The sequence below is a fragment of the Coregonus lavaretus genome, assembly GCF_964263955.1.
Source record: "Coregonus lavaretus genome assembly, chromosome: 2".
Taxonomy (NCBI): domain Eukaryota; kingdom Metazoa; phylum Chordata; class Actinopteri; order Salmoniformes; family Salmonidae; genus Coregonus; species Coregonus lavaretus.
Genome location: NC_139989.1, coordinates 31,295,251 through 31,314,212, shown reverse-complemented (window position 1 = coordinate 31,314,212; position 18,962 = coordinate 31,295,251). Strand labels below are relative to the sequence as shown.

General features: G+C 43.1%; 1 protein-coding gene across 1 annotated transcript; it reads left to right on the top strand.

Moving 5' to 3' along the window:
* The first annotated feature begins 3,967 nt into the window (after positions 1-3,967).
* LOC311102253 (serine/threonine-protein kinase NLK2-like) lies at positions 3,968-17,125 on the top strand. The gene is made up of 11 exons (XM_084143528.1): positions 3,968-5,523; positions 5,712-5,841; positions 6,370-6,425; positions 6,730-6,836; positions 7,116-7,201; positions 7,970-8,179; positions 8,465-8,566; positions 13,656-13,742; positions 13,944-14,142; positions 14,279-14,372; positions 14,492-17,125. Exons 1-11 carry the CDS (start codon positions 5,210-5,212, stop codon positions 14,538-14,540), a joined length of 1,434 nt encoding a protein of 477 aa, XP_083999654.1. The 5' UTR covers positions 3,968-5,209; the 3' UTR covers positions 14,541-17,125.
* Positions 17,126-18,962: the final 1,837 nt, after the last annotated feature.

Here is an 18,962-nt window from a genome sequence, read left to right as displayed (position 1 = left end):
AGAGAGCTGGGACCAAAGTAACAAAGCCTACCATCAGTAACACACTACGCCGCCAGGGACTCAAATCCTGCAGTGCAAGACGTGTCCCCCTGCTTAAGCCAGTACATGTCCAGGCCCGTCTGAAGTTTGCTAGAGTGCATTTGGATGATCCAGAAGAGGATTGGGAGAATGTCATATGGTCAGATGAAACCAAAATATAACTTTTTGGTAAAAACTCAACTCGTCGTGTTTGGAGGACAAAGAATGCTGAGTTGCTTCCAAAGAACACCATACCTACTGTGAAGCATGGGGGTGGAAACATCATGCTTTGGGGCTGTTTTTCTGCAAAGGGACCAGGACGACTGATCCGTGTAAAGGAAAGAATGAATGGGGCCATGTATCGTGAGATTTTGAGTGAAAACCTCCTTCCATCAGCAAGGGCATTGAAGATGAAACGTGGCTGGGTCTTTCAGCATGACAATGATCCCAAACACACCGCCCGGGCAACGAAGGAGTGGCTTCGTAAGAACCATTTCAATGTCCTGGAGTGGCCTAGCCAGTCTCCAGATCTCAACCCCATAGAAAATCTTTGGAGGGAGTTGAAAGTCTGTGTTGCCCAGCGACAGCCCCAAAACATCACTGCTCTAGAGGAGATCTGCATGGAGGAATGGGCCAAAATACCAGCAACAGTGTGTGAAAACCTTGTGAAGACTTACAGAAAACGTTTGACCTGTGTCATTGCCAACAAAGGGTATATAACAAAGTATTGAGAAACTTTTGTTATTGACCAAATACTTATTTTCCACCATAATTTGCAAATAATTCATTAAAAATCCTACAATGTGATTTTCTGGATTTTATTTTTCTCATTTTGTCTGTCATAGTTGACGTGTACCTATGATGAAAATTACAGGCCTCTCTCATCTTTTTAAGTGGGAGAACTTGCACAATTGGTGGCTGACTAAATACTTTTTTCCCCCACTGTACACCTTAGCCAAATACATTTCAACTCAGTTTTTAACAATTCCTGACATTTAATCCTAGTAACAATTCCCTGTCTTAGGTCAGTTAGGATCACCACTTTATTTTAAGAATGTGAAATGTCAGAATAATAGTAGAGAGAATTATTTATTTCAGCTTTTATTTCTTTCATCACATTCCCAGTGGGTCAGAAGTTTACATACACTCAATTAGTATTTGGTAGCATTGCCTTTAAATGGTTTAACTTGGGTCAAACGTTTCGGGTAGCCTTCCACAAGCTTCCCACAATAAGTTGGGTGAATTTTGGCCCATTCCTCCTGACAGAGCTGGTGTAACTGAGTCAGGTTTGTAGGCCTCCTTGCTCGCACACACTTTTTCAGTTCTGCCCACAAATTTCCTATAGGATTGAGGTCAGGGCCACAACTTTGGAAGTATGCTTGGGGTCAGTGTCCATTTGGAAGAGCCATTTGCGACCAAGCTTTAACTTCCTGACTGATGTCTTGAGATGTTGTTTCAATATATCCACATAATTTTCCTTCCTCATGATGCCATCTATTTTGTGAAGTGCACCAGTCCCTCCTGCAGCAAAGCACCCCCACAGCATGATGCTGCCACCCCCGTGCTTCACAGTTGGGATGCTGTTCTTCGGCTTGCAAGCATCCCCCTTTTTCCTCCAAGCATAACGATGGTCATTATGGCCAAACAGTTCTATTTTAGTTTCATCAGACCAGAGGACATTTCTCCAAAAAGTATGATCTTTGTCCCCATGTGCAGTTGCAAACTGTAGTCTGGCTTTTTTATGGCGGTTGTGGAGCAGTGGCTTCTTCCTTGCTGAGCGGCCTTTCAGGTTATGTCGATATAGGACTCGCTTTACTGTGGATATAGATACTTTTGTACCTGTTTCCTCCAGCATCTTCACAAGGTCCTTTGCTGTTGTTCTGGGATTGATTTGCACTTTTCGCACCAAAGTATGTTCATCTCTAGGAGACAGAACGCGTCTCCTTCCTGAGCGGTATGACGGCTGCGTGGTCCCATGGTGTTTATACTTTTATTTGTTTTTTATTTAACCTTTATTTAACCAGGTAGGCCAGTTGAGAACAAGTTCTCATTTACAACTGCGACCTGGCCAAGATAAAGCAAAGCAGTGCGATTAAAAACAACAACAACAGAGTTACACATGGGATAAACAAAACGTACAGTCAATAACACAATAGAAAATCTATATACAGTGTGTGCAAATGTAGTAAGTTATGGAGGTAAGGCAATAAATAGGCCATAGTGCAAAATAATTACAATTTAGTATTAACACTGGAGTGATAGATGTGCAGAAGATGATGTGCAAATAGAGATACTGGGGTGCAAATGAGCAAAATAAATAACAATATGGGGATAAGGTAGTTGGGTGGGCTAATTACAGATGGGCTGTGTACAGGTGCAGAGATCGGTAAGCTGCTCTGACAACTGATGCTTAAAGTTCGTGAGGGAGATAAGAGTCTCCAGCTTCAGAGATGTTTGTAGTTCATTCGTCATTAGCAGCAGAGAACTGGAAGGAATGGCGGCCAAAGGAGGTGTTGGCTTTGGGGATGACCAGTGAGATACACCTGCTGGAGCGCATACTACGGGTGGGTGTTGCTATGGTGACCAATGAGCTAAGATAAGGCGGGGATTTGCCTAGCAGAGATTTATAGATGACCTGGAGCCAGTGGGATTGGCGAAGAATATGTAGTGAGGGCCAGCCAACGAGAGCGTACAGGTCACAATGGTGGGTAGTATGGTGACTTTGGTAACAAAACGGATGGCACTGTGATAGACTACATCCAATTTGCTGAGTAGAGGGTTGGAGGCTATTTTGTAAATGACATCACAGGAGTCTAGGATCGGTAGGATAGTCAGTTTTACGAGGGCATGTTTGGCAGCATGAGTGAAGGAGGCTTTGTTTTGCGAAATAGGAAGCCGATTCTAGATTTAACTTTGGATTGGCGATGCTTAATGTGAGTCTGGAAGGAGAGTTTACGGTCTAACCAGACACCTAGGTATTTGTAGTTGTCCACATATTCTAAGTCAGACCCGCCGAGAGTAGTGATTCTAGTCGGGCGGGCGGAAGCAGTGTTCGATTGAAGAGCATGAATTTAGTTTTACTAGCGTTTAAGAGCAGTTGGAGGCTACTGAAGGAGTGTTGTATGGCATTGAAGCTCGTTTGGAGGTTTGTTAACACAGTGTCCAATGAAGGGCCAGATGTATACAAAATGGTGTCGTCTGCGTAGAGGTGGAACCCCCCTCCTCCAGCGTACTATTGTTTGTACAGATCAACGTGGTACCTTCAGGCATTTGGAAACTGCTCCCAAGGTTGAACCAGACTTGTGGAGGTCTACACTTTTTTTCCTGAGGTCTTGGTTGATTTCTTTTGATTTTCCCATGATGTCAAGCAAAGAGGCACTGAGTTTGAAGGTAGGCCTTGAAATACATCCACAGGTACACCTCCAATTGACTCAAATGATGTCAATTAGCCTATCAGAAGCTTCTAAAGCCATGACATCATTTTCTGGAATTCTCCAAGCTGTTTAAAGGCACAGTCAACTTAGTGTATGTAAACTTGTGACCCACTGGAATTGTGATACAGTGAAATTATAAGTGAAATAATCTGTCTGTAAACAATTGTTGGAAAAATTACTTGTGTCATGCACAAAGTAGACGTCCTAACCGACTTGCCAAAACTATAGTTTGTTGAAAAACGACTTCAACTGTATATGCACTTTATCTGTGAATATGAACAGCATCTGATATCGGAGATGCAGTAGAATAGAAAATGAGTATTTCTCTGAATGGAAAAATGTTTAATTATTATTTCAATGACCCCTCCTATATAGATGTAGTTATGATAATCTAAATATAGATTATATGAGCCGTTGATCTATTGTCCATGGCATAGTTTACACCAGTGGTCTAACCCTCCCCCACATTTTCTCCTCTGCTTTGCTATCCATCCCCCAACTCCTCCTACTCACGCACTATCCCACTATTTCAAACAGCTGATTTACAAGAAAGAAAGGGATAATTCGGAAGACATGTTTAGCAGATGATATAGAGAAGAGCGATGGAATATATCACATAGCAGCTGGTTTAATCTCTCTTGGCACTTTTCCTTTTAAGCATTGGGTATGATATTGCTAGCTTGTTAGCAACTTAGCTAGCTGGCAACCCCCGGCTAACGTTATGTAGCTAGCGATGCAAAACTGACTTTCGTTGTGTAAAATCAAAAGAGGACTTCCTCGCGCTGCGAACCACGTTGGGAGCTGGTTGGTTTTTGTTTCATTTTCCAGGAATCGTTTCGTCTACTGAAAGTGTTTTTGCTCAAAGCAAATATATAGGTCACGATAGTCTGCTAGCTAAATACCCGGCTTTCTATATGGGCCATGGAACAGCTGGTTAGCATTCGGGCTAATGCTAGCTAGCTAACGTTCTACGAATCTGAATTTCATTGACCGACATCTCGAGCTGGAAGAACCGGGCGTTTGCTACCCTTATTTAGCTACCTCTGCAACAGAGTGAAACTGGTTAGCTATATAATAAGCGAGTGTAATTACTAAGCTAACTATATGCAAACACAGTTGTGTGTTCTTTTCGGTTTAGCTAGCTCGTTAGTTAACATCAACCAGACAAAGGTAGCTAGCTATGCCCGGGCAACAAACTAATGTAAGCGCGAGCTGGTAGTCAGGTAATGTAACATAGCATTGTTAGCTAAGGGGAGACCTCTTTCTCATCGTAAAATTAGGCCACATAACATTAAGTACAAATGTATTGACAGTGACCGGCATTGTTTTCCCCATCCAGACTTGTATTGATTATATGATCTCTGGGCAATTGGATAGCGTTTGTGTCTCTATAACTCAGGAATTTCTGGACCCGACAGTGTTTTTGAACACATTGCTAACTATACTTATAGTTTTCTGTCGTGACCTACCTCACTAAAGCCAATACTGGTGATTCCACGACAAGAGTCTAATAGCAAGCTAAACAACACTGCTCCTGTTATTATATAGCTAGCAAGATAGCTGCTAGCCAATTCAGACATTGTTTACATTCTCCGTTGCATGTTCTACAAGCGAGGAACATAGTCACAATCATGCCTGCATAGAACATTGAAGTCAAGCTCTCGGTTCATGGATATGTAATGCATGCAACGCTCAAAGCGAATACAGTATTAGACATAGCTCCCAAACGAACTCTTCTGATAGGGGTTTGAAATAGAATGGCATTCCATGGTACAGGCCGGCAGCAGACAGTATGTGGTAACCTGTTCCCCGGATCTGAGTTAGGCCATAACAAGTATTTTTGCGTCAACGCCTCAACTGGAGCCACTTCCACGGGCCTCATTGCAACACCGAGTCTAACTGGACCCACTGCCCCGGTGGGGACGCCTCGACACCCGACATCTCTTGGGGGAAGCACCGGTGGCGCAGCCGCTGTACCACAGCCTCATAGTAATCCTGCCAGTGAAGTGCCAAGCCCTGCTGAGATGGAGCCTGATCGACCTATCGGTTATGGCGCATTTGGTGTGGTCTGGTAAGTTGTGCCATTTCAAATAAGAATTAAGACTGATTTCCATGAGTTTTTGCATGGTGTTTTCCCTTTCCAAAAAGGGTGTGAATCTGACAAGCGAATGAGATAGACATACTGTGTGTGTGGGTGCAAGTGCCCTCCCAATTGGTGACCAGTGCTAACAGACCCCTCTCTTCATCTTGTCCCTTCAGGTCGGTGACAGACCCTCGTGACGGGCGTAAGGTAGCCCTGAAGAAGATGCCCAATGTCTTCCAGAACCTGGTCTCCTGTAAGAGGGTCTTCAGAGAACTGAGGATGCTCTGCTTCTTCAAACATGACAACGTAAGAATGGATAGCAATACATCTATACATGGCACTGCACAACACACAGAGGATGCGTCCTAAATGGCACCCTATTCCCTATACTCTGGTAAAAAATAGTAGACTTACTCTAGGAGTAGGGTGCCATTTGAGACGTTTTCATACAGTATTACATCCATAATATAGGCATAACATAAGACATAGTAATGCATCTTCACTCTGCTCATTGATATGCTTCCATACAGAGGCTAGCTCTACAAATATCACTGTGAAGTTAGAGGTTTGTTATAGTTTAGACACTTAAGGACAAGAAGCGCCATAACAAACGTTGGCTGTGAACGGTAGATCACTTGCTGAGTGTTGACGAATGGTGGTGATTCAACATGTACAATCGTCAGGAAATGAACACAAATGACGGCCAATATTCTGAAGTCAGAAGCGATAGGATGGCCACTCACTGCTTTTAACCGTTCGCCTGTCTGTTTTGTCCTTTAGATCTCTAATCATTAAAACAATGAGAAGGGTGGTGATGATGATGTGTGTTTACAGGTGTTGTCAGCGCTGGACATTCTGCAGCCTCCACAGATCGACTGCTTCGAGGAAATGTATCCTTCACATGCGCATTCATGTGCACACACACACTTGCACACATGACAGTTGTGTCAGCTATTGTTCACTCCTGCACTTTCTCTGTCCCAGTTTCAAAGTAGTCTGAATCTACATAGTACAATCTAAATCAAGATAAACCTCAACAGAGATGATACCATTAGTGATAGTCTTGTGTTATGATAGATAGATACTCCATCTATCTTTATTAAAGTTAAATGTATTATGCTTTCTTCTATGTGGTCCATCCACATCCTATAGACGTCTGTTGTTTCCTTGACCGCGGGCCATGCCTGACCGTAGCTACGTGATCACTGAGCTGATGCAGAGTGACCTCCACAAAGTAATTGTGTCTCCCCAGCCCCTCACCACCGACCACATCAAGGTGTTCCTGTACCAGATCCTCAGAGGTAAGTGGGACGGAGGGAGGAGTAGGGAAAGGGGCAAAGTTCAAGGTTGAAAAGAAGTTGGAAGTCAAGGTTAAAGGTTGACTCCTGAGCCCAAAAACAACCCATTTGTGAGTTTGCCCCCTAACCTTTCTGGGTTTGCAGGTTTAAAGGAGCCAGCTTGTTTCATGTGATGGAGCCATATTGACGGATTCATGTTGTCATTGACTCAAACACTGAAGGGGAATTGGCTAGGGGCTGTATTTGGACTGTTATGAGTAACAGTGATTCTCCTTCTCTCAGGGCTGAAGTACTTGCATTCTGCTGGCATCCTGCACAGGGACATCAAACCTGGGAACCTGTTAGTCAACAGCAACTGCCTGCTCAAGGTAACTGTCTGTGTACACGTTTGTGTCCGCATGTGTGAATCTGTGTGTGAACTTCCTCAAAAGACATGACAAGAAAGCATGATGCTGACAAAGAAAATAATAATTTAGTAGAGGTCAGTATGGGCTGAAGAATTTAATCTATACACCTTTTGACAAACATACACGTGTATTATGCTAAAATTACACGTATCAACCTACGCGGAGTATACCAAACATTACAAACTCCTTCCTAATATTGAGTTGCAACCCCCACCTTTTGTCCTCAGAACCGCCTCAATTTGTCGGGGCATGGACGAAAGCATTCCACAGGGATGCTGGACCATGTTGACTCGAATGCTTCCCAGTTGTCTAGTTGGCTGGATGTCCTTTGGGTGGTGGACCATTCTTGATACACACAGAAAACTGTTGAGCGTGAAAAATCCATCCGGATTGCAGTTATTGGCACACTCAAACTGGTGCGCCTGGCATTTACTACCATACCCCGTTCAAAGGCACTTAAGTATTTTGTCTTGCCCATTATTCAACCTCTGAATGGCACACATACACAATCCATGTCTCAATTGTCTTGAGGCTTAAAAATCCTCCCCTTCATCTACACTGATTGAAGTGGATTTAACAAGTGACATCAAAAAGGATCATAGGTTTCACCTGGATTCACCTGGTCACTCTATGTCATGGAAAGAGCAGGTGTTCTTAATGTTTTGTATACTCAGTGTATGTTATTATCATGTAACTAAATTCCCCCACTTCCACTCCCCTCTCTCTCAGATCTGTGACTTTGGGCTGGCACGTGTGGAGGAGCCGGACCCGTCTCGTCACATGACCCAGGAGGTGGTGACTCAGTACTACCGGGCTCCTGAGGTGCTGATGGGCAGCCGCCATTACGGCTCTGCCATAGACGTCTGGTCGGTGGGCTGCATCTTCGCTGAACTACTGGGTCGACGCATCCTGTTCCAGGCCCAGAGCCCCATACAACAGGTAGACGGGCGGGAGGCACAGAACCATATTCAACAGGTTGGGAGGGAGGAAGGAAGAAGCAGGGAAAGCCATCTAAAGGTGTAATCTGTCTGGGCAATAATGTAATTTTATCTAACAATTAATAATCAAATAATTTATTGAACTTAACTGATCCTAGATCTGTGCTCCATACACTTTTGGCACTTGTGGATGGTCGGTTTTTATTTATTTAGGTTTGTTGTAAAATTAAATATCCTCTCTCTTCCACCCTCACTCCATCTCCTCACTCTCTATATTCTCCCTCAGTTGGATCTGATCACTGATCTGCTGGGTACCCCTCCTCTCTCTGCCATGGCATCTGCCTGTGAGGGGGCCAGAGCTCACATCCTGAGAGGACCTCACAAACCGGTACTTCCTCCTCACTGAACCTCTGAACTACCCACTAACTGATCTGACCTTCCTTTGTATTACTATGAGACAGATGTGGTCAAATATTGACACCCTTGCACTTTACAATGGAGTGCAATAGAGCAGAATGTTCTGTTTTCTCTTTTCAAAACTGGTTGAATGGCTATTTTTACCCTGTAGGCACCTTCAACTTACCACAGGTGAGATATAAAATGAGACAAACGAAAAACACCTTACTTCCATCTAGGGTTGTTACGGTGACCGTGTTACCACCACACCGGCGGTCACGAGTCATGACCGCAATCAAATTCCATGTGACCGTTTAGTCGCGGTAACTAGGCTTCTCCAAAACTGTGCTCTGATGCCGCTGATGGTTAAACTTGCTGCCAAACTTGCTAACTGCCAGTCACTAATGGCCTGGTACTTATTGTCCCTCTAATCACTCAATGCAAATGCAATTGAAAATCAAATCGAGCACTTCATGAGAACCCGTGACATTTTTATAGGCTATGCAATTGCGTGAGAGTTTTTGAAGGCCTCTGTTAAAACGAGGAGGGAGGATCCCATCAGATTTCTGTAGTCTAGGCCTACTATTTATTTCTCAACTTTCCTAATATTAAGCCCATTGCATCACTTTACAAAAGGAGTAGCCTACCTGGCTGGTATGAAAATGAACCGCAGGAAAAGTGTCCTCCATTCGTTATTTGTGCATAAGATGACATATTATTAATTTTTTCTGCCCCTGTTCTGACAGGTACATGATCATCATAGTCACAAACCATGTAGCCTAGTCCATAGGGCTATATGTTTAATAAGGTTTGTATCACAACTAAAGTGGCCAAATAACTCCAAACGCAGCCTATAGCCTAGGCATAGGACCCCTGGAACAGGGTTGGAGAGCACATAGCCTAGTGAAACGTGTTCTTATAAGCCCAGTCATTGCGCAGTCGCGTGTGTAAACAGTTTTGACTGGCCACTATTTAAAAGAGGATCCCAGCTTTCTTGTGCTGCTATATTTCTTGCTCACTTGTTAAAGTTAAGCACGTTAATCCACTTTACAACCAGTGTAGCCTACCAGGCATACATAGACGGTGTGTGAGTTTCAACTTTGGGGAGATACTTTTCACCATAAATATGCACCTTTATGAATATATACTTTTTTCCCCTCACTGTATTTGATCCCCTGCTGATTTTGTACGTTTGCCCACTGACAAAGACATGATCAGTCTATAATTTTAATGGTAGGTTTATTTGAACAGTGAGAGACAGAATAACAACAAAAAAATCCAGAAAAACACATGTCAAAAATGTTATAAATTGATTTGCATTTTAATGAGGGAAATAAGTATTTGACCCCCTCTCAATCAGAAAGATTACTGGCTCCCAGGTGTCTTTTATACAGGTAATGAGCTGAGATTAGGAGCACACTCTTAAAGGGAGGCTCCTAATCTCAGTTTGTTACCTGTATAAAAGACACCTGTCCACAGACGCAATCAATCAATCAGATTCCAAACTCTCCACCATGGCCAAGACCAAAGAGCTCTCCAAGGATGTCAGGTACATTATTGTAGACCTACACAAGGCTGGAATGGGCTACAAGACCATCGCCAAGCAGCTTGGTGAGAAGGTGACAACAGTTGGTGCGATTATTCGCAAATGGAAGAAACACAAAAGAACTGTCAATCTCCCTCGGCCTGGGGCTCCATGCAAGATCTCACCTTGTGGAGTTGCAATGATCATGATAACGGTGAGGAATCAGCCCAGAACTACACGGGAGGATCTTGTCAATGATCTCAAGGCAGCTGGGACCATAGTCACCAAGAAAACAATTGGTAACACACTACGCCGTGAAGGACTGAAATCCTGCAGCGCCCGCAAGGTCCCCCTGCTCAAGAAAGCACATATAAAGGCCCGTCTGAAGTTTGCCAATGAACATCTGAATGATTCAGAGGAGAACTGGGTGAAAGTGTTGTGGTCAGATGAGACTAAAATTTGGCCTCAACTCGCCGTGTTTGGAGGAGGAGGAATGCTGCCTATGACCCCAAGAACACCATCCCCACCGTCAAACATGGAAGTGGAAACATTATGCTTTTGGGGTGTTTTTCTGCTAAGGGGACAGGACAACTTCACCGCATCAAAGGGACGATGGATGGGGCCATGTACCGTCAAATCTTGGGTGAGAACCTCCTTCCCTCAGCCAGGGCATTGAACATGGGTCGTGGATGGGTATTCCAGCATGACAATGACCCAAAACACACGGCCAAGGCAACAAAGGAGTGGCTCAAGAAGAAGCACATTAAGGTCCTGGAGTGGCCTAGCCAGTCTCCAGACCTGAATCCCATAGAAAATCTGTGGAGGGAGCTGAAGGTTCGAGTTGCCAAACGTCAGGCTCGAAACCTTAATGACTTGGAGAAGATCTGCAAAGAGGAGTGGGACAAAATCCCTCCTGAGATGTGTGCAAACCTGGTGGCCAACTACAAGAAACGTCTGACATCGGTGGAAAAACCCTTGTTGGCAATCACAAAGTACTAAGTCATGTTTTGCAGAGGGGTCAAATACTTATTTCCCTCATTAAAATGTAAATCAATTTATAACATTTTTAACATGCATTTTTCTGGATTTTTTTGTTGTTATTCTGTCTCTCACTGTTCAAATAAACCTACCATTTAAAATTATAGACTGATCATGTCTTTGTCAGTGGGCAAACGTACAAAATCAGCAGGGGATCAAATACTTTTTTCCCTCACTGTATTTTTTTCTATTTATTAATTTTTTTGTCATTTAGCAGACGCTCTTATCCAGAGCGACTTACAGGAGCAATTAGGGTTAAGTGCCTTGCTCAAGGGCACATCGACAGATTTTTCACCTTGTCGGCACGGGGATTAGAACAAGCGACCTTTCGGTTACTGGCACAACGCTCTTAACCACTAAGCTACCTGCCGCTTCATCGCATTTGCAGGCTTGTGTAAGATTGCCTACTATTTGTAATGTGATGAGTAGATTGAAGTGTCATAATTTAGGCTAATAATATAACTCAATCACTGTTCGCAAAAAAGGCCGTTCAATGCATGGCTGAGCACGTATAACCTAGAGTAGGTACAGTTGAAGTCAGAAGTTTACATACACCTTAGCCAAATACATTTAAACTGTTTTTCACTATTCCTGACATTTAATCCTAGTAAAAATTCCCTGTCTTATGTCAGTTAGGACCATCCACTTTATTTTAAGAATGTGAGATGTCAGAATAATAGTAGAGTGATTTATTTCAGCTTTTATTTCTTTCATCACATCCCCAGTGGGTCAGAAGTTTACATACACTCAATTAGTATTTGGTAGCATTGCCTTTAAATTGTTTAACTTGGGTCAAACGTTTCGGGTAGCCTTCCACAAGCTTCCCACAATAAGTTGGGTGAATTTTGGCCCATTCCTCCTGACAGAGCTGGTGTAACGGAGTCAGGTTTGTAGGCCTCCTTGCTCGCACACGCTTTTTCAGTTCTGCCCACACATTTTCTATAGGATTGAGGTCAGGGCTTTGTGATGGCCACTCCAATACCTTGACTTTGTTGTCCTTAAGCCATTTTGCCACAACTTTGGAAGAATGCTTGGGGTTATTGTCCATTTGGAAGACCCATTTGCGACCAAGCTTTAACTTCCTGACTGATGTCTTGAGATGTTGCTTCAATATATCCACATAATTTTCCTTCCTCATGATGCCATCTATTTTGTGAAGTGCACCAGTCCCCCCTGCAGCAAAGCACCCCCACAGCATGATGCTGCCACCCCGTGCTTTACGGTTGGGATGGTGTTCTTCGGCTTGCAAGGCACCCCCTTTTTCCTCCAAACATAACGATGGTCATTACGGCCAAACAGTTCTATTTTTGTTTCATCAGACCAGAGGACATTTCTCCAAAAAGTAAGATCTTTGTCCCCATGTGCAGTTGCAAACCGTAGTCTGGCTTTTTTATGGTGGTTTTGGAGCAGTGGCTTCTTCCTTGCTGAGTGGCCTTTCAGGTTATGTCGATATAGGACTCGTTTTACTGTGGATATAGATACTTTTGTACCTGTTTCCTCCAGCATTTTCACAAGGTCCTTTGCTGCTGTTCTGGGATTGATTTGCACTTTTCGCACCAGAGTACGTTCATCTCTAGGAGACAGAATGCGTCTCCTTGAGCGGTATGACGGCTGCGTGGTCCCATGGTGTTTATACTTGCGTACTATTGTTTGTACAGATGAACATGGTACTTTCAGGCGTTTGTAAATTGCTCCCAAGGATGAACCAGACTTGTGGAGGTCTACAATTATTTGTCTGAGGTCTTGGCTGATTTCTTTAGATTTTCCCATGATGTCAAGCAAAGAGGCACTGAGTTTGAAGGTAGGCCTTGAAATACATCCACAGGTACACCTCCAATTGACTCAAATGATGTCAATTAGCCTATCAGAAGCTTCTAAAGCCATGACATCATTTTCTGGAATTTTCCAAGCTGTTTACAGGCACAGTCAGCTTAGTGTATGTAAACTTCTGACACACTGGAATTGTGATACAGTGAAATAATCTGTCTGTAAACAATTGTTGGAAAAATTACTTGTCATGCACAAAGTAGATGTCCTAACCGACTTGCCAAAACTATAGTGTGTTAAAAATAAATTTGTGGAGTGGTTGAAAAACGAGTTTTAATGACTCCAACCTAAGTGTATGTAAACTTCCGACTTCAACTGTAAGGACAACTCAGAATATGCTATTCTGTTCTTCTGAAATAGGCTACATTTTCTTCATATCATGTTTCTTTAGACCTGTCTAAAATAAATAATGGATTTATTGTGATGGTGTAAGCTAATTAAATTAATTTCTTATGCTTTTTTGTACTTGGATAGTAGGCTATGCGTGGAAGCCAGGAGTTGCCAAATGTGATTGTTTGTGTTTATGTTAATAATAAAAAAGATTAAAAAAAAAAAATAAAAAAAACGTGAACACCCCCACATTTTTTTAATTATCTAATCTAGACCCCACCCACCATCCTTATCTAAAACCAGGTGCAGCAGTTCATGATGTAAAATCTCTGTCTCCCCCCCCCCGCCCCTTCTCTCTCAGCCGTCGCTCTCTGTGTTATACATGCTGTCGGACGGGGCGACCCACGAGGCCGTGCACCTGTTGTGTCGTATGCTGGTGTTTGATCCGGTGAGTACAGACAGAAGTCTATAGGGAATTGTCACTCTAACGGCTTTCTCTTGTATAGGGAAGTTGTAGTTTAAAGCAACAAGAGCTGAAAATGTAGCTACCTACCGCTGAGAAGGAAAATGCATAGCTAGCTACAGTAAGGGAGAAAAAAACAAGATTAGAGAGGGACCAACTTTCTCTCCGTGTGTGTGACTACCTCAGGCCAAACGGATCTCGGGCAGTGACGCCCTTTCCCACCCCTACCTGGACGAGGGCCGTCTGCGCTACCACACGTGCATGTGCCAGTGCTGCTACTCGGTGCCCAGCGGGCGTGTGTACACGCGGGACTTTGAACCGCCCGCCGACCGGAACTTCAGCCACAGCTACGATAACAGCCTGCTCTCTGTCTGGCAGGGCAAAGGTAGGAGCTATCTGGTGCTCTTCCCTCAACTCCTCTTTCTCTTCAATTCTCTTCTCTTTTCCAACCCAGCTTGCTATTGAAATTGATGGCCTGTTGCGATCTCGCTCTCGCAATCTCCTCTCTCTCGCTTTCTCAGAGCTCATCCATCGCTTCATAACAGAGCACCAGCAGGGGAAGCGAGTGCCGCTGTGCATCAACCCCCAGAGTGCCGCCTTCAAGACCTTCATCAGGTGAGGAACACCAAGGGAGGGAGGGAAGAACACAACTAACATACATGCAGCTTAAAATACTATTTTGCCATGTACTATCTACATCTCTCTTTCTTTGTCTCTCTTTCTCGATCTTTCAGGTCTACTGCATGGCATTCCTCCAAAGTCTCCAGGAAGGAGGAGAGATGAAGGGGAGTATAGTTCATGTACAAGAGGAATCATTGGAAATTCAGTTTGATAAAAAGAACAAGACTTGCTTTGGTCAATATAATAGAGATAGGTTTGTGTTTCTCTGGATGAGGTGTGAATGAAACAGTACGCCAGCCTCTGAGAGAAGAACAGTGTCTGTCAGAGGAAATGCTCAATTTGACCAAAGACTACATTTCCCTTCAATGAAAACTACAGTTCCAACTATGAAAACGACTATTGACACTGGTGAAGAGTTGACGACACCAAAGCTATAGGCATTTCCCCAATGCTGAAAACTAAAACGTGCTGCTGAATTCAAAAAAAGAACAAAGAAAGAGGAAGAGTGGTAGAAGAGAAATTATTGGAAACATTTATTACTAGAAGAGTTGAAGTTGGTTGTGTTGTGCTCCGACTTGGTTGATGGTGGAGACAAAGGAATAGCTGTTTTATTAATTTATGTTAAATTGTTCTGCTCTGTTAATTTTGAAGTCATTCCAGCCTCGTGCAATATGATGAAAAGTGTCTAAGCAACGTGCTCCTGGCAATACCATACTCTCTTACCTGTGCTCTCAGTGACTTAGTCATGTTAATGTCACATTGATGACTCTACCTTTTATCATTTACTCTATTGATTTGGTTTGATAGTTTCACTGGACAGATCTTAGATCTGCGCTACGAGGCAAGCTCTGGCCTTGAGCGTTGCTCTACGCTACTCTTGAATTTTCCCTCCTAATCTGCCCTCGTCCATAACACTAAACCATTTCCAAGACAACAAATTAACTGCGTTCTTTGATTGGGTGGGGCCACGGCAGGGAAGGAGCTTCTGGGACTCGAGGCAGATGGATCCTCGCCCATGTTTTTAAAATCGTATTATTTTATATTTTAATTTATTGTGTGTTTTGAGCTTTTCTGTGAGTGGCGGTTCGAGCTTGAGCACGTGTTGTGCCCATGTACTGAGTTGTAGTCGGCCATTTCAGTGTGTGTGCTCACGTGTGTCTGTGTGTAGAGTTTAGGGGAAAGTGCAGTTTTCTGCTTCAATGATCTCATTACCTCAAACTGTTGGAGTCAAAAAGGGAACCCCAGAGAGAGTCTACTGGGTAAAGTGTACATAGACCCAACTCAACTACTATGTACTGGAACGTGATGTCGTTCATTTGTACTAAATCACACTGTCCTTCTTAACCTCTCTCTGTCACTCCCTCCCTCCTTTCTCCCTCTTGGAGAGAGAGAGGGATGGAGGAAGAGGGACAGATGACAGGAAGAACAGCTTGTTGAAATGTATTGGTGAAATGCTGCTGTATTTTGTTTTCTTGTTTTGGTTTTCCTTTATTGGTTGTTGGTTTATTTCCAATTTAGTTCACGGTTCAGGTGTTCCATTGCAAAGACTGTGGACCCGACCACACAAATACACACAGATATTATTCACCATTAACAGTGTGCCTCAACTTTTTTTCCCACAAAGAAGAATCGCAAAGCTCTGTGCGCTGAAGCTCTGACTGGAGCTAGTACTAACTAAAATGAGGCTCCTGAAGACGCTGTACTGTGCTTGTTGGCATTGCGGTCATGGCAGTGGTCAGGCCCTTGTCCTGCCATCTGATGGTGCTATTGGAAGTGTAAGCTTGGGGGTGATGGGGATTGCCAGAATGTTTCACTTAAACCTGCATGTGTGTATTTATGATAAAAAAAGGAAGCGGATTTTGGATTTGAATGCAGTGCAATTTGAATCCTTGTGATGACGTTAATTAATTAGATTTTAGGAAATATTAATATTATTTTTATGTTTTTATTTAGCTCTGTTTTGTGATGTGATTCATTTAAAAAGTTATTTTTTGGTTTCCCAACTTTGCTATTGTCATTAGTAGAGAGCCCAAGCAGGCTGAGTTTTAGAAGAGATCACCAGGGTCCGTCTCTCTCCCTTACACCCTCTCTATCCCCTTCACACTGTCCTTTCGTCAATGTTCGCCTTTATAGAAGGGTCATATTCTCAAAGGCACCATAAGTAAGAAAACAGACTAAAACTGTCCATAAGGACATCCTCCTCTTCTTTCCTTCATTGGCACTGATAGGAGAAGAGAAGACGGGTTAAAGCAATGTAGTAGAGAGAAGCCCAGTTGGGGATTTGCTTTCACATGTCCAGTTCTCTTCAGATCTAGGATCCATCCCAAATGGCACCCTATGCCCTTTGTAGGGCACTACTTTTGAGGGTCTGGTCAAAAGTAGTGCACTATATAGGGAATAGGGTGCCATTTGGGACGCAACCCTACTGCAGGAAAGGAAGCAAGTCTGTATCCTTTGTTCATGAGCTCAATAGGCATGGGAGAGAAGACTGCACCTGGGCATGTAGATGTTAGAAATGTTTCTGATGATAAGAGGGAAAAAAAGTGATACTTGTGTTTTTGTATATTCTGAATATGAAACCGATGTTGAATACTGCTGTTTTGAAAAAGTTAATATTCTGTTTTTTTTGTTTTTGTTTTGTCATGTTTTAGGAAAAGTCTTTGACTTGTGTTCCCAACAAATACTTGAATTTCTTAAGAAAACGACTAGAGTAAAGTAGTGAATAAATGGATAGTCACTGGATAATATTCCTGTGTGGTGTCTGCTTATCAATGGGGAGGGGTCTCAAAGGGAGAAGTTACATTGTACTGTATCAGGTTGTTGACTTAAGGGCTGCTGCCTCAAATTATTAGTTATTTTTGCCCCATGTTTTGTTTTTTGGTTGTATACTTTTTCTCGCTTTCAGAAAGTTTGGTTGTAATGTTAGCTTTCTCTATGGCAATTTCAACGTGTCTGACAATAACTGGTTATTATGCCTATTGCATTATAGCCTATATACAGCTGCGGAAAAAAAATAAGAGACCACTGCAAAATTATCAGTTTCTCTGGTTTTACTATTTATAGGTATGTGTTTGGGTTAAAATAACATTTTTGTTTTATTCTATAAACTACTGACAACATTTCTCCCAAATTCCAAATAAAAATATTGTCATTTAGAGCATATATTTGCAGAAAATGACAACTGGTCAAAATAACAAAAAAGATGCAGTGTTGTCAGACCTCGAATAATGCAAAGAAAATAAGTTCATGTTCATTTTTAAACAACACAATACTAATGTTTTAACTTAGGAAGAGTTCAGAAATCAATATTTGGTGGAATAACCCTGATTTTCAATCACGGCTTTCATGTATCTTGGCATGCTCTCCACCAGTCTTTTACATTGATGTTGGGTGACTTTATGCCACTCCTGGTGCAAAAATTCAAGCAGCTCGGCTTTGTTTGATGGCTTGTGACCATCCATCTTCCTCTTGATCACATTCCAGAAGTTTTCAATGGGGTTCAGGTCTGGAGATTGGGCTGGCCATGACAGGGTCTTGATCTGGTGGTCCTCCATCCACACCTTGATTGACCTGGCTGTGTGGCATGGCGCATTGTCCTGCTGGAAAAACCAATCCTCAGAGTTGGGGAACAATGTCAGCGCAAAAGGAAGCAAGTTTTCTTCCAGGACAACCGTGGCATGATTCATGCGTCCTTCACAATCTGCCCGATTCCAGCCTTGCTGAAGCACCCCCAGATCATCACCGATCCTCCACCAAATTTCACAGTGGGTGCAAGACACTGTGGCTTGTAGGCCTCACCAGGTCTCTGTCTAACCATTAGACGACCAGGTGTTGGGCAAAGCTGAAAATGGGACTCATCAGAGAAGATGACCTTACTCCAGTCCTCTACGGTCCAATCCTTATGGTCTTTTGCAAACCTCAGCCTGGCTCTTCTTTGCTTATCATTGATGAAGGGCTTTTTTCTAGCTTTGCACGACTTCAGCCCTGCCCCTAGGAGCCTGTTTCAAACTGTCCTCGCCGTGCACTTCACCCCAGCTGCCGTTTGCCATTCTTTTTGTAGGTCACTTGATGTCATCCTACGGTTGTTGAGTGACATTTGAATGAGTTAGCGGTCATCCCGGTCAGTAGAGAGTCGTTTTCGCCCTCTGCCGGTCTGTAGCTTTGTTGTCCCCAATGTCTGCTGCTTGACCTTGTTCTTATGAACCGCTGTCTTAGAAATGTTAAGGATGGAAGCAACCTGACACTCACTGTATCCCTATGCCATTAAAGCCAGAATTGAACCCTTCTTTTCCTCACTCAAAACTTTCTTTTTCAACTCTTTTGGCATGGTCAATAGTTATTTTTTGATTAATTTTACTTTTGAGGTGCTATTAGCACTCTTTTTGCCATCCAGCTGGTCCTATTGCAAGAGGATAGTGATGACCACAGCAGTGGTTTTTATACTTTTCCTCGTTAAATAAGATTTGGTTCATGTGATCACCTAATCAGTATCTAATTCAGTAGAATAAGGTGTGCCTGTGTTGGAATTCAACAGACACTGGAATGGAATGGCTGTCATACATGTAGAGATGCTGATTTAAGAAA